This window comes from Haliotis cracherodii, unplaced genomic scaffold (genome assembly GCF_022045235.1).
Source record: "Haliotis cracherodii isolate W230 unplaced genomic scaffold, xgHalCrac1.p SCAF_14, whole genome shotgun sequence".
Taxonomy (NCBI): Eukaryota; Metazoa; Mollusca; class Gastropoda; order Lepetellida; family Haliotidae; genus Haliotis; species Haliotis cracherodii.
In genome coordinates this window covers 18,995,861-19,010,609 of record NW_027266269.1, presented here as the reverse complement: position 1 = coordinate 19,010,609, position 14,749 = coordinate 18,995,861, and the positions used below count along the sequence as shown (strand labels likewise).

General features: G+C 39.9%; 1 protein-coding gene across 2 annotated transcripts; it reads right to left on the bottom strand.

The window, feature by feature from the left end:
• Positions 1 to 729: 729 nt before the first annotated feature.
• LOC139461057 (uncharacterized) lies at positions 730 to 14,462 on the bottom strand. 2 transcript variants are annotated; one of them, XM_071242572.1, is made up of 7 exons: positions 14,441 to 14,462; positions 13,929 to 14,103; positions 11,361 to 11,472; positions 6,591 to 6,674; positions 5,869 to 6,062; positions 4,675 to 4,755; positions 730 to 3,693 (listed from the first exon to the last, which is right to left on the bottom strand). In XM_071242572.1, exons 2-7 carry the CDS (start codon positions 13,984 to 13,986, stop codon positions 3,566 to 3,568), a joined length of 657 nt encoding a protein of 218 aa, XP_071098673.1. In that variant the 5' UTR covers positions 13,987 to 14,103; positions 14,441 to 14,462; the 3' UTR covers positions 730 to 3,565. The 2 variants fall into 2 exon arrangements, with proteins under 2 accessions (XP_071098673.1, XP_071098672.1); XM_071242571.1 differs by lacking the exon at positions 14,441 to 14,462 and adding an exon at positions 14,326 to 14,411.
• Between the last annotated feature and the right edge of the window lie 287 nt (positions 14,463 to 14,749).

Genomic DNA, 14,749 nt, shown 5'->3' with positions numbered 1-14,749 from the left:
GGCTATTACCTGCTATGTCCCTTCTAAGCCTCTCCTTTAGACCAATCAGATTCCACCTCTCGTATCGCTTGCATTTGCTTCAAACAAAACAGTGGCGCCCAGTCAAGTCGATCTGATCAATAATCAAGGTCTATATTGGGATCAAACAAGTCTTTCATCGTGAAAATGCATCAAATAATATGAGCACCTTGATTCAAAACATGACAAGATTTGGAAAATATCTGCTGACAACGAGTTAGTGGTGCACATGCTTTGCAAATCCTGCAATCGACCAAAATCTGCACGACAGTTTATGAACCGGATTTCGATTTTGTTGCGCGATAGGTGACTGGACTATGCATAGACTCGTTAGTCCAGCCAAAATGTAACTCCATAATACCAGCCTAGTTCGGCAAGGGTGGAAACTGGACTTTTATAAGTCAGTTACCAGTAACTCTCTTGCCTCGGGAAGATGGGCAAACATCTGCCTAACATCCTCCTACCGTACCCCAGTACCTGTTACCTCTGTGAAGATCCAGATTAGAATTGGTCTTCAGCAACCCCTGCTGTCACACAAGACGACTTACGGGATCGGGTGGTCAAGCTCGCTGACTTAGTTGAAGCATGTCATCATATCCCAATCTCATGGATCGATGCTCTTGTTGTCAATGACTGGATTGTCTGGTCCAGACTCGATTATTTACAGACCGCGTCATATAGCTGGAATATTGCTGAGTGCTGTGTTAACAACAAACAATACCTACGAACAAAGAAAATCATTGTGTGGCCTTCTTTCTTTAACAAGTGAAATACACCCAATACTTAGTCCAAACTCTGTTTCAAGCACAACCATTGACAGGTAAATAAAATATAAAAAAATACATGCCTCCTGTCACATTTCTTTGTTAAAAATGAAAATCTGATAATTAATTTTTAGGCATTAAGAGATATTATTTTAATCAAGTCAAGAAAATGAAATATTTCTATTGTCAGACCTCTGCATCAAGAGGGGTCATTGATATCATAAGAGACATGATAACTGGTATGAAACACTACTTCATGCTTTGACGACCTACAACCACCTCAAACATAATCCAAAGCAAACTGATTTAAAGCAAAATAAAATACTTGTAACATTATAATATATTCCAGGATGAACATTCAACCCAAACAGCTTTCAGAACAGCAAATAGCTTAATTCAAAAGTGGAAAAAAACTTTTGTATGTCCTAAAATTTGAACCAGTATCAATCAACTTTAAACAAGTACATTACTGTTCATTAGGGCACTGTAAGTATTTGTTTGACACACCCTCCTGGTAACTGTAGAGAGTTGGGTCTTTTTATTTTGATAGTTCTATTGACATTTTGACTGTTTGTCTGATGCAGCAACACTTCACCATATCAAATTTTCCCCAGTAGTATTTACCTAAAATAGTTAAGTCAGTGAGTGAGTATGGTTTTATGCTGCTTTTAGCAATATTCCAGCAATATAACGGCGGGGACTCTAAAACCATGTGGGGAACTGAACCCAGGACTTTAGGGTGATGAGTGAATGCTTTAACCACTAGGTTACCCCACCGCCCCCTGAAAAAATGAATCCCAAAAAGGTAGGTGTATACTATTCACAAGAAAACAAGGTAATAGGCACATTGCAGTAATCAATTTCATCACAGAGTTTTCACATCTTAAAAAAGTGATTTTCATTGTTATTTCTTTTTCTTCCTGAAGTCAGGTAATTTTAGGAAAACAATTTAGCAGAACAACTAATCTGATTTGTCTGAAAAATGTCATAAAAAAGAAATGGGCATCTAAATATTACTCTCCTAGTTTTCGGTATTCCTTCACCTACTCAGAATAACACTACCCATACCTCTCCATAAGGCCACAGCAAAGTCTTAAAAAAATAAACAAATTTTAAGTCATTTTTGTTTAATTTATAATCATTGCCATGTTTCCAAATCTTCAAAAGTATATTCCTAAACAAGACTCTCATTCAAACTGTTTGAAAACCTAAGCCATAATAAGTGTTAAATATAGTTTGGGAATAAAAATATTTTTGACAGATCAACCAGGAGAAATTTTATTTCTAAATAAATTTTATTAATTGTAGTTAAAACTATTTTTTAAATGAAGCAAAGTCAACAGCAACCAAAAGTCTGATAAAAGAACATCATAAATTTGTTGTGGCCTAAGAGAGAAATTTGTATATTTTCCTGTCTCTGATAACTGCCGCCCAAATTATCGTGTTATTGCTTCTGATTCTCAGAAAGACATTGGGATAAGAAAACAAAGAGTTACATCCCCTTCACGAAAACACATTATTGCCTCTGCACCTTCCTCGATATAAAGAAGTGATTATTTTTTTATAATTAACTATTCTTAAGAAAGGTGAAACACAAAAACAAAAGTTTTGTCCTAAATCATAACGCCACAATTTGCAACAATACAATAAAAGATGAAATGTACACAACACACGCCCCCTGTTCTGTGTAATATGAAAGTGAGGGATATAACAAAGAAATATAGCCCACAGACTGGAAGGAATAGGATGCAAGGACTGTTGTCAGTCAGACTCATACAGACGGCCATCTTCGAGCTTCACATACACATGACCTTGACTCAAGGTCGAGAATTTAACAAATTGTACATCGGTTGTGCAAATCAGACTCACACAGGAGGCCAACTTCATGTACACATGACCTTGACTTCTCAAGGTCGAATGAAGGTCAAGGACTTAACCATAAGAAATTGTACATCGGCCATGCAGAAATCATCCATCAGACGTGCAAATCAGACTCATACAAGTGGCCATCTTGAGTTGAACATACACATGACATTGTCACAAGGTCAATATTCATCGTCGAGAACATAACCATGAGAAATGGCATATTGGACTTGAAGGTCACTTCAACTTTTCAGAAATTTTAAGGAACAGCCAATCATAAGATGGGTTTATTCTATCTACAATTTCCAACAGAGGTAATTATTTGTCAAATGATACCCAATACCGAACTTAAAAGCTTCGATAAGCTGGCTGTGTTTTCAGTGTTGGAGACAAACCGTATAAAATGTATGTAATGGTTTTAATTTATGTAATGTTTTTGCTGTTTTCATCAGCTGTTTATCCTTTTGTTTTCACAACCCTTTTTATAAAACTTTATAGAAAAGTAATAACATGCTCAATGTTAAATTGGATAATACTAATACGAATGTTTCAATTTTCTAAAAGTAAAAATCCATTATATAGTGATGCTCAAATGTGTATTTCCTGTGTTTGTCCCAGAAGCTTACCATAAGCTTGGTGGGCCTCGCCATCTCTCTCCCCATTTTTGTGAACCCTCCCATCCCATCCAAAAGAAGACCATTCCCTGACACTGATCGAGTCTGTCCAAGACATCAACATTGCAATTTGAACATGGAAGCCAGGTTAACCTTAAGACAAGACATGTGAAAGTTCTCAAAGTTGTGTGTCTTGAATCCAAGCTCCAAGTCAGCCAATACTCCCCCTGGTGACGAATGAAGCATGTAGGGGGAGACAACCCTGTATGGTCTGAGACAAGTCCCTGCTTGTGGAAGAGAGAGAAGCTAGCATCCGCAAGCCTGCTGTTGCTGTTCATCATCTGTTGCGTTTAACCTCTGATTATCAGGCTTGGGGGAGTTGGCCGTCGAGTTACCAGCGTTGGCAAGCTCTTCCACTTGCATCTTGAAAATATCTGGAAATTGAAAATTGTGACTTAGCATTTTATAACAAAGCTGATAGGTGCAAATCAATTTTGTTAAAATCAGATCTTATTCTCTGAAATGATACCTGTCTGCATCAAGATCCAATGACCCCTCCACAAGTCACGTCAGATGTACCTTGACTGGACTTTGACCTCCAATCAAATGAAGGATACGAGGGTTTTTGAGCCAATTAGATGTCAGCTTTCTATAAGAATTCGGCTTCACTTCAGCCACAGAACATTAATATGCTCTCGACAGAAAACTCTTTCATGTCAAGATGCCATGGTGCTCAAAAAGACGGGACACATATTACAGCCATTTTTCTCAGCTGACAACATGTGTGAGCATTGTCTGATGGACGTTCATGCATGGAGTGTTGTTTGTTTGTTTGTTTGTTTGTTTGTTTGTTTGTTTGTCTATTAAAATATCAACCTTAAAATAGTGTAGTTTTGTGTTTGCATTTGGAACTCCCTGATTATGTTCGTTTTTGAGATACAGATTTCATATATGCTTGTCTGAATGTTTTGACCACTCATCCGGAGTAGTAAATTTGTATAAAATACCCCCCAAAATATTCAAACCCAATTACCTTCAATTAACATGCGTACAAAAACACATCCATGGATAACAGCCATCTTTTCACATCACGAATGTAAGTACTTTACAAATCCATGTAAACTGTCAACAGTTTATCTACTGAGATTTATCTAGGATTCCATACTAAGTTCTTTTGGCAGCCAAATTGTGAAAATAGAGGCATTATGCAAAACTGGATTTTTTTCATGTTCTTAATTTCGTAAATTTCTTTGGATTTGGGACATTTTTCATTCAAATTGGAACTTGGGGCCAAATATCAGCCTCTGAACAGATCTAGATAAATCCCTGATCTACCATTGTAAACATTGTAATTAGTTACCATAGTAATATGTCTTGTTACTATGGTAACATTTCTTGTAACCTAGACAACTTACCAACAATAAGATTATTAAATGCCTCTCCTACATTGGTAGAATCTAGCGCAGAAGTTTCTATGAAAGAATAACCATTCTTTTCTGAAAAACAAAGCACCAACAAAATCATAAATCAGTTGTATAAAAATATTTTCTGATGGAATTGGCACTTTCTCATCTGAATAAATTATTGTCTAATTTGCGATTAGTATAATTAGAAAGATATGTTGGAAGCATTCACACAATTGTTTCCTACAGTCATGGCTGTAGTTGGTAATTTGACAGATGAATCAAACTCCATCCTGTCAAACTCTGAGCTGACCCGTGAAGATCCGGGGTAGAATTGGTCTTCAGCAACCCATGCTTGCTGTAACAGGCGACTATGCTTGTCGTCAGAGGCACCTGACAGGATCGTGTGGTGAAGATGACATGGTTGATGCATGTCATCATATCCCAATTGCATGGATCGATGCTCTTCATGTCAATCACTGGATTGTCTGGTCCAGACTTGATCATTTACAAACCAGTGTCACATAGCTGGAGCCTCCTGTCTGTAGCCTAGACTAAGGGACACAACTCTATCTGTTCCGTGCTCAATCCAGACCAAGGGACACAACTCCCACCTGACATGGCTAAGGGACACAACTCTATCTGTACCCTGCCTATCCTAAACCTAACCTTAGTTTGTTGATTTGAACTTCTATTTCATTTCAACTTTCATGTAATTGGTAGAGTAAGAATGTAAAGAATAATGGTAATCTCAAACCAGACTGATCATGCTGATCAACCAAACAAAATGTAAATTCATCTGGGAAATAGTAAATCAACCTTTTCAAAATTCACTATGATGGCATTCTTAAAGACATACAAAGAACATAAAAATATCACTACATTTGGAGTTAGAGGTCAAATATGAAAGATTCTTGTAATGGCCACTTCCACATAGATGGTAAGGATGTTACTGGGAGAGTAAGGAGTCACTCGCTGGAAAGGAGATTGCCACACAAACCAACTAAGGGAGACAACTCTGGACGCAAAAGAGTGCAAGTGAGTGGTTTTACACCGCTTTTAGCAATATCAAGGCGGAGGACACCAGAAATGGGCTTCACACATTGTACCCACGTGGAGATCGAACCCGGGTCTTCAGGGTGACAAGCAAACACTTTAACCACAAGGTTATCCCACCAACCCTGGACACAACAGAAGATTATCTACCTGCCACTGTCCTGCCTTCCTCCATGGTGACAGCTCGCAGGTGTCGGAGGTCCGTCTTGTTGCCGACCAGCATGATGCAGGCCGTGGGGTCGGCGTGATCCTTCAACTCCTGCAGCCACTTGTCCAGATTCTGGAAGGACTGGGGCTTCGTGATGTCATACAGGACCAGCGCCCCAACGGCTCCCCGGTAGTACCTGCACCAGCATAGTGAGTGAGTGAGTTAGGTTTAACGCCGCTTTAAACAGTATTCCAGTTATATCACGGCTTGTCAGCTTAATGTGGGAGGAAAGCCCGAAGTGATGCAGGGTCTTAGACGTTTACCACTTCGGTGAAACCCACGAGCACAGGTATGGTGCTGACAAACCTAGAAACATAATTGGGGCGAACCGGGATTCAAACCCACAATCATAGGTTTCTGGCGTGCCCAAGGGACGTAACTCTGTACAGCGAATCGCAGCGCCTGAAACGCCTTTAGGTTTAATGATATAAGTAAAAACGAAACTCAAATATTTTCTTAAATTATTATAAACACTAGACAGAAATAATATTGCAATATGTTTTGATTAAAAAGCGTATCCAGTAATACTGTGCTGTCATAGTGCATACGACATATACTCACACACTCGTGATGGCTCTATATCGCTCCTGTATTGCATTAACCCTGTTTACCAGTAATACTGTGTAGTCATAGTGTATACATAGTGTATACGACATATACTCACACACTCGTGATGGCTCTATATCGCTCCTGTCCGGCAGTGTCCCAGATTTGGGCACGGATGGTCTTCCCTTTGATGGTCACATTCCTAAATCACAAACAACTCAATCAAACACTGACAATATCATCACCAGAGTAGTTTATCCACAATCTGGCTATCCATTTGAGGAGATATATCTGTTTTATGTTATCGTTTTTATTGACACATATGCTCATAACATCAGTGTTTCCGTTTACAAGTTTACAAGACAGGCCGTATGCGTGACGGCCTGTCAGTGGACCATGGATTTCTGCATGTTGCACAAAAATGTCTCTACAAGCGTTATTTGTGAAAATAATAAAACAAAATTAAGTACAGTTATTGATCATTCTACTAGTTATCGAATGACATGACAAAAATGTCATAAGAAAAATAATAAACGGTCAAATTGGGAGAAAAATGTGCAAAAATAGAACAAAATGTTCTGTTTTTGACAGCGATTTTCTCCTATGTACATATTTTTCAGAAACTAACACGTAGTATTTTCTAAAAGCTTATTCATCGTAGAGTTACAAAATATATAAATTATTTCACTCACACCAACACACACCCATTTTCCATCGCGTTGAAACATGTTTACTTTCTTCGAAACTGCGCGAACCGTCTCGCGTACAAGTGACTGGTCGACCAGCCGATAAAGGGAGGTAACCGATGCCTGACGAAAATGTTCAATCGGAACATCCGTCTTGTTACAATAAATGTGTCTGTATCAGAATGATGCGTATAATATGCACGATATTTATTTAGCGCGTAGTTTCGTGGTTAGTACAAGGAGGCAATGTATTTTGATCACGTATTAGGAAAACAATTTTGCAGTGGGTAATTACCCTAGTAATTGCCAGTAGTCTACCAGTATAATATACCATGTACTGGTGAATCAAACCCTATCAGTCCAATATAGCATGTACCAGTACTTTTAAGTGCTGTCTGTCCAGTGAACCAGTAAATTTATAACTGAAGGGAAATAATTCCAAATACTAAACTTCTGAATGTGGTCAACAATCTCAAAGTAGGTATATTAATCCAAAACCCACAGACTAACCAGACGTGGACTTGACCATGTTAGCTATTGTGAGTACTGATACAGAAGATAATTAACAATCCTAATTGCAAGTAAATTACTTATCGAGTTGTATTCCTGCGACATGGAGACGACAACTAAAAGACATCACCTTCTTAACAAGCAGTGGTAGAAACTAACACTTTTAGTCTACTAGTCCTTATCATGATAACATGTAGCAAAACCCTTAAAAATGGCAAATTTCTACTGGTCCTTAGGATACCTTAACTATTGGGCAGTTTGGCAATGACAATTGGACTAGTGCCAATTTCTAACGCTGTAACAAGTTGTCTGTTGTTTTAATCAGAGTTTGACACTTACACTGGTCCGCTGGTCTGCTGGTCCGATATGAAGGACCAGTATAATTACATAAATGCTGGGTCATTGGTCTAGTGTTATTTTGTGGATAAACAATGTAATCAAAGTTTGTACGACTTTAGAAATCAGCGACAGATCAACGTTAAACTTAAAGCAAAACCAGCACCCTACACAACCCTGTATGGTGCACTGGTTACTGTCTTGACTGGTTTCTCATTCTAATTGCCCAAATCCTTTTGTGTCTAGCACAGATCCAACAGGACCAGAAGATTATTCTTGTGCTGGTCCTTTAGACCACTGACCAATTTTGGTAAAACACTCTAATCATGTTATTTGAATGAGTAAATAAAATTGTATGCCAATATATTATATGTAACTACTAATAAAAGGACTGGCCCGAAATTGTATTTATTGTTCAAAATGAATCTGTAGCTATATATACAACTGTAATGATTAGTGTGTATACACAGCAAATGTGCAGGTCGATCACAAACTACCATGCTCCCCTGCTCTATGAAAATGGATTCTTCTGCTGCATGACACAGAATACACACACAGCATGAACTCCATGTGCACCCATCACAGAAGTACTAGAATCTGTACTTAATTAAGAAAGTGTTATCCCAAATTTAACATTTGGCCACTTTCTAAATGGCATTGTGTGTTCATAGCTCTTGGCCAAGGGACCGTTGCCAATTAACACATGTCAGAGGGGTACACAAAGTACATGATCTAGACTACCAGTTGCCAGACTTTCATTTTGGTGGAAGACTGGGCGACAGAGTGGGTTGCATCGCTGACTTTGTGTGCTGGCGATAAGATGCCTCACTCTGGCAGTGTGGGTTCGAATTCCACATGGGACTCAATCCAAAAAAGTACAAGAATGTGTAGTTTATTGAGAAAGTGTAATCCCAAATTTAAGATTTGTTACATTTGACCACTTTCTAATGGCATTGAGTGTTCAGGAACAAGCAGTGTTATGTATGCACCACCTCTGGTGTCACTGTACTATACATTTTCACAACACATGGATAAGCATTGTTATGCCTTCAATTAAAAGATTAGTCTAAAGGTTGGCAGGAACAAGGCTCCGACACACATGGTTGGCAGCTGTTGTGACTGCCTGATCCCCTTGTGTAGCCAGACACGACACACTGTACTCAGTTGAGAGTCCAGCGGTAAATCACCTTGTGTAACCAGACACAACACACTGTACTCAGTTGAGCGTCCAGTGGTAAATCACCTTGTGTAACCAGACACGACACACTGTACTCAGTTGAGAGTCCAGCGGTAAATCACCTTGTGTAACCAGACACGACACACTGTACTCAGTTAAGAGTCCAGCAGTAAATCACCTTGTGTCACGGCTCATTGGTTCCTGCTGTTTGATCAGGGTTACAACATCCAGGCCTTAGTCAAGCTTTCGAAATATGTGACATGTAGTCATGTGGAGGACATTTCTAAATCTGACTCAGTTATATGGTAGACCATCTTCCCGAGGCAAGAGAGTTAACTGACTTTAAATGTCCAGTTTCCACCCTTGCCGAACTAGGCTGGATTTCCTGGGCTCGATCGTAGCGCCACCAGTGGCTATTACCAGTTATGTCCCTTCTAAGCCTGTCCCAAGGACCAATCAGATTCCACCTCTCGTATCACTTGCGTTTGCTTCACACAAAATGGTTGCGCCCGGTCAGGACGATCTGATCGATAATCAACATCTATATTGTGATAAAACAGGTCTTACATCACGAAATGCATCAAATCATGTGGGCACCTTGATTAAAAACATGAGAAGATTTGGAAAATATCTCCTGACAATGAGTTGGTGGTGAACATGCTTTGCAAGTCCTGCAATCAACCGAAATCGCCACAACAGTTTATGAACCGGATTTCAATTTCGGTGCGAGATTTTGATTGGACTATGCATAGACTTGTTAGTCCAGCCAAAATGTAACTCCATAATACCAGCATAGTCCAGCAAGGGTGGAAACTGGACTTTTGTAGTCAGTTATTGAGTTAACTCCCTTGCCTCGGGAAGATGATGGTAGACATACTGAGGACATTTCCAAATAGTGACAAAAATGATGTCTGATGCAATTTGCTATTTTGACTTGTACCATATGTTCCCCAAGATTTTTTCAGGTGAATACTTGAGATCATTTTTGCTTACTTGTATGTGCCATTGTATACATTGTTTTAAAACATTATCATGGTTATGATAATAATAATGAAGTCAATGTAACATTTAACACTGTTTAGAAACATGCTAAGGTAAGCTACCTACAGCAGATCTTTCCACACTGAAGACCACAAACATCTCAATTATTTGTTAAGTCAATTATGTCTTTTTTGACTTATCACGCTTATATTAAATCGTGTGCAAAACTAAAAATTGCACTAAAATGTTGCTATGAGTTTGGCACAAGTAAACCTTTTAGAGGTCCAAGCCTGCCCTAAAGTCTAATCACGCTTATTAAATCGTGTGCAAAACTAAAAATTGCACTAAAATGTTGCTATCAGTTTGGCACAAGTAAACCTTTTAGAGGTCCAAGCCTGCCCTAAAGTCTACTACGGCTTGTTCTGCCTCAGATTTCTGGGTAGAATGCTTTGAGATTTTGCAAATGTTTTCACTGATTTGTGAAGACTTTTTGAATGGTAGTCTCTTGGTATTTGGTTAGAGAAGATCTCTTTACTCTGAACACTGCTGAAAGAAGGAGGTGAATATTCTTAAAACATTTTTTTTCACGATCTCACACAAATCAGGTCTTAGTTCTCACTGTAAAACAAAGATCTGAGGACATCCCATACCAATGAAATGACTAGCATGAAGTCAACATTAGCCAATCAGAAAGCAGCTTTCTCAGGCTATACACAGATGTCAAATCAGAATTTGAAACTGACCAAAAGAACATTCTGAAATGCTCTAATAGATGGCCCAGACTGTATGGCAGTACTTCCCATGGTCTATGTGAAGTATCTTCTGTTCAGTTGTTTATCCAATAGAAGCAAGAGACAGAAGATGATTTCCACAGAGTACCGGTAAGTCGTAAGTTCATAACTGTCGTTCGGAATACACCCTGTTGACCTCTGAGGTTGCATGATTATAAAACACATTCCAACTGTTAATTTCTCAATCTAGTAAGCGACGCTCTGATTGGTCGGATGAAAGGTCATTCTGTTGTGACCTGCAATGGGATGTCTTCAGATCTTTGCTTAGCAGTAGCGAGAATTAAGATCTGATTTTAATGAGACTTTTTTTTTCATGACATCATCAAGCACGTCCAGCAAACAGTTATTTCTTGGGTGTAAAAACTATTTATATTGCAGCATTGTCTTGTCCCCAGTGATGTACGTACCGCGTGGCAAACTCCACTCCTATTGTACTCTTGCTCTCCGCGTTGAACTCGTTCCTCGTGAAACGGGACAGTAGGTTCGTCTTCCCCACTCCACTGTCTCCCACCAGAACAACTGCAAAACATGACAACAGAACAACTGCAACAAAGCTACAACAGAACAACTGTAACCATGGCACCAGGACAACTGCAAAACATGACAATACAACAACTGCAACACATGGCAACAGAACTGCAACACATGGAAACAGAAATGCAGCACGTGACAACAGATCTGCTGCAAGACATAGCAACAGAACTGCAGCACATAGCAACTGAGCAACTGCAACACATGGCAACAGTACTGCAGCACATGACAACACAACTGCTGCACATGACAACACAACTGCTGCACATGACAACACAACTGCAGCACATGGCAAAGAACTGCTGTAACAGAACCGCAGCACATGGCAACAGAAAAACTGCACAGAGCTACAGAACAACTGCTGTAACAGAACCGCAGCACATGGCAACAGAAAAACTGCACAGAGCTACAGAACAACTGCAACCCATGGCAACAGAACTGCAAACAACTGCAACCCATGGCAACAGAACTGCAAACAACTGCAACACATGGCAACAGAACTGCAACACAGAGCAACAAAACTGCAGCAAATAGCAACAGAACCGCTGCAACACATGGCAACAGAACAACTACAACAGAACTGAAGCACATAGCGAGTGTGTGAGGATTTCAGCAATATTCCAGCAATATCACGACGGGGGACACCACAAATGGGCTTCACATATTGTACCCATGTCGGGAATGGAACCCAGGTCTTTGGCGAACGCTTTTACCACTAGGCTACCCGACCGCCCCTTACAGCACATAGCAACAGAACAACTGCAACACATAGCAACAGAACAACTGCAACACATAGCAACAGAACAACTGCAACACATGGCAACAGAGCGACTGCAACACATGGCAACAGAACTGCAGCACATAGCAACAGAACTGCAACATATGGCAACAGAACTGCAGCACATGGCAACAAAACAACTGCAACACATAGCAACAGAACTGCAACTCATGGCAACAGAACAGCTGCAGCACATGGCAACAGAACAGCTGCAGCACATGGCAACAGAACTGCAGCACATGGCAACAGAACTGCAGCACATAGCAACAGAACAACTGTAACACATTGCAACTGAACTGCAGCACATGGAAACAGAACTGCTGTAACAGAACCGCAGCACATGGCAACAGAACTACAGAACAACTGCAACCCATGGCAACAGAACTGCAAACAACTGCAACACATGGCAACAGAACAACTGCAACAGAACTGCAGCACATAGCAAGTGTGTGAGGATGGTTTTACGCCAATTTTAGCAATATTCCAGCAATATCATCACAAATGGGCTTCACGCATTGTACCCATGTCGGGAATCGAAACCCGGGTCTTTGGCGAACGCTTTTACCACTAGGCTACCCGACCACCCCTTGCAGCACATAGCAACAGAACAACTGCAACATATGGCAACAGAACTGCAGCAAATGGCAACAGAAGAACTGCAACACATGACAACAGAACAACTGCAACACATGACAACAGAACTGCAGCACATGACAACAGAACAACTGCAACACATGGCAACAGAACAACTGCAACTCATAGCAACAGAACTGCAGCACATGGCAACAGAACAGCTGCAACACATAGCAACAGAACTGCAGCACATGGCAACAGAACTGCTGCAACAGAACCGCAGCACATGACAACAGAACAACTGCAACAGAGCATCTGCAACAGAACTGCAGAACAACTGCAACCCATGGCAACAGAACTGCAACACATAGCAACAGAACTGCAGCTAATGGCAACAGTACTGCTGCAACACAACCACAGGACATAGCAACAGAACAACTGCAACACATGGCAACAGAACTGCAACACATAGCAACGGAACTGCAGCAAATAACAACAGAACCGCTGCAACACATAGCAACAGAACCGCTGCAACACATAGCAACAGAACCGCTGCAACACATAGCAACAGAACTGCAACACATAGCAACAGAACTGCAACACATAGCAACAGAACTGCAACACATAGCAACAGAACTGCAACACATAGCAACAGAACTGCAACACATGGCAACAGAACTGCAACACATAGCAACAGAACCACAGCACATAATAACAGAACTGCAAGTTATTACTTTTTACGTAGTTATATATTGACTTCAATATGTTTTATACATGAAATTACAAAAGTAAAAACTGATATGCACAAAAAATACTGAAGTCAATTCTTAAATAACATTTACAATTGCCTGTCAATAGTCATGATAGTAGGCCAGTGATATCATATCTAAGTGACCACCTATTTGTATGAGAACTTTCCAACGGATAACATTTGTACAAAGATAGATGGTCATAATCATTGGTAAAGAACACTAAGAACACATATAATATACCATGCTTAGTAACTGTTGTCATGGTTATACTGAACTATTTCAAAAGTCCAGGTTGACTACATACTAATATATTGTATCACTTCAAAAACTTAATCAATTACCTTTCCAAATGTAATCATAATGCTCATCCTGAGCTGAAGAGTTCATTGCGCTCGCCATACTTGATGTAAGCTTCGGTTATATAGGCACATGAAATCAGGAAATACTGTCTCAATCAAAACGTCCAAAAATGTGTTTCTTGAAAATCAAGTCCACGTTTGCAGTCTGTGAATCATTCTGAAAAAGAACGAACTTGTCAGTCTGTATAATACAAAACAAATGCATAAGATTTACATAAAAATGACGTGGGGGCTATCGTTGTTATTGTTGTCGGTCGACAAGTCGTGGGAAAATCGAGTACGACATTGGGACTCGCGAAATCTGGGACTCCGGTTGAGCTTTGCTTGTGGCAGGGATTTGAATGCGATCGAGGATAAAAAGCACGTATTTGTCACCTACTGCTGATGATGAATTACGGTGATGACATCAGACTTAGTAGCATACACTGGCGATGTAAAAGATGGCACATTTATTTGACTTTTAGGAGAAACAAGCACGGAAGTCGGATACTCACCTGTCACAACTATAAATAGAACAGCTTTTTTAGTTTGGTTTCGTATTGAACGCGTATTTTGACTTCTCCTTACTAATAGTGTCCCTAAAGCTATAAACTACACAGCATACAGAAAATACTATTTATACTTTGTCAAAGTTGATATTAGATATAAACACTGACTTTAGTTTGTGCGAAACTGTGAAAACCAAAGCAGGTGCGTGGGCCTCAATAAACCAGCGTGGCAATGTTGCAGTAGTAATTCTGGATAAACGGGTTTAAGTGGTGACATCATCCAAAACAACACGTGAATGCGGGCCAGTTGGGCAA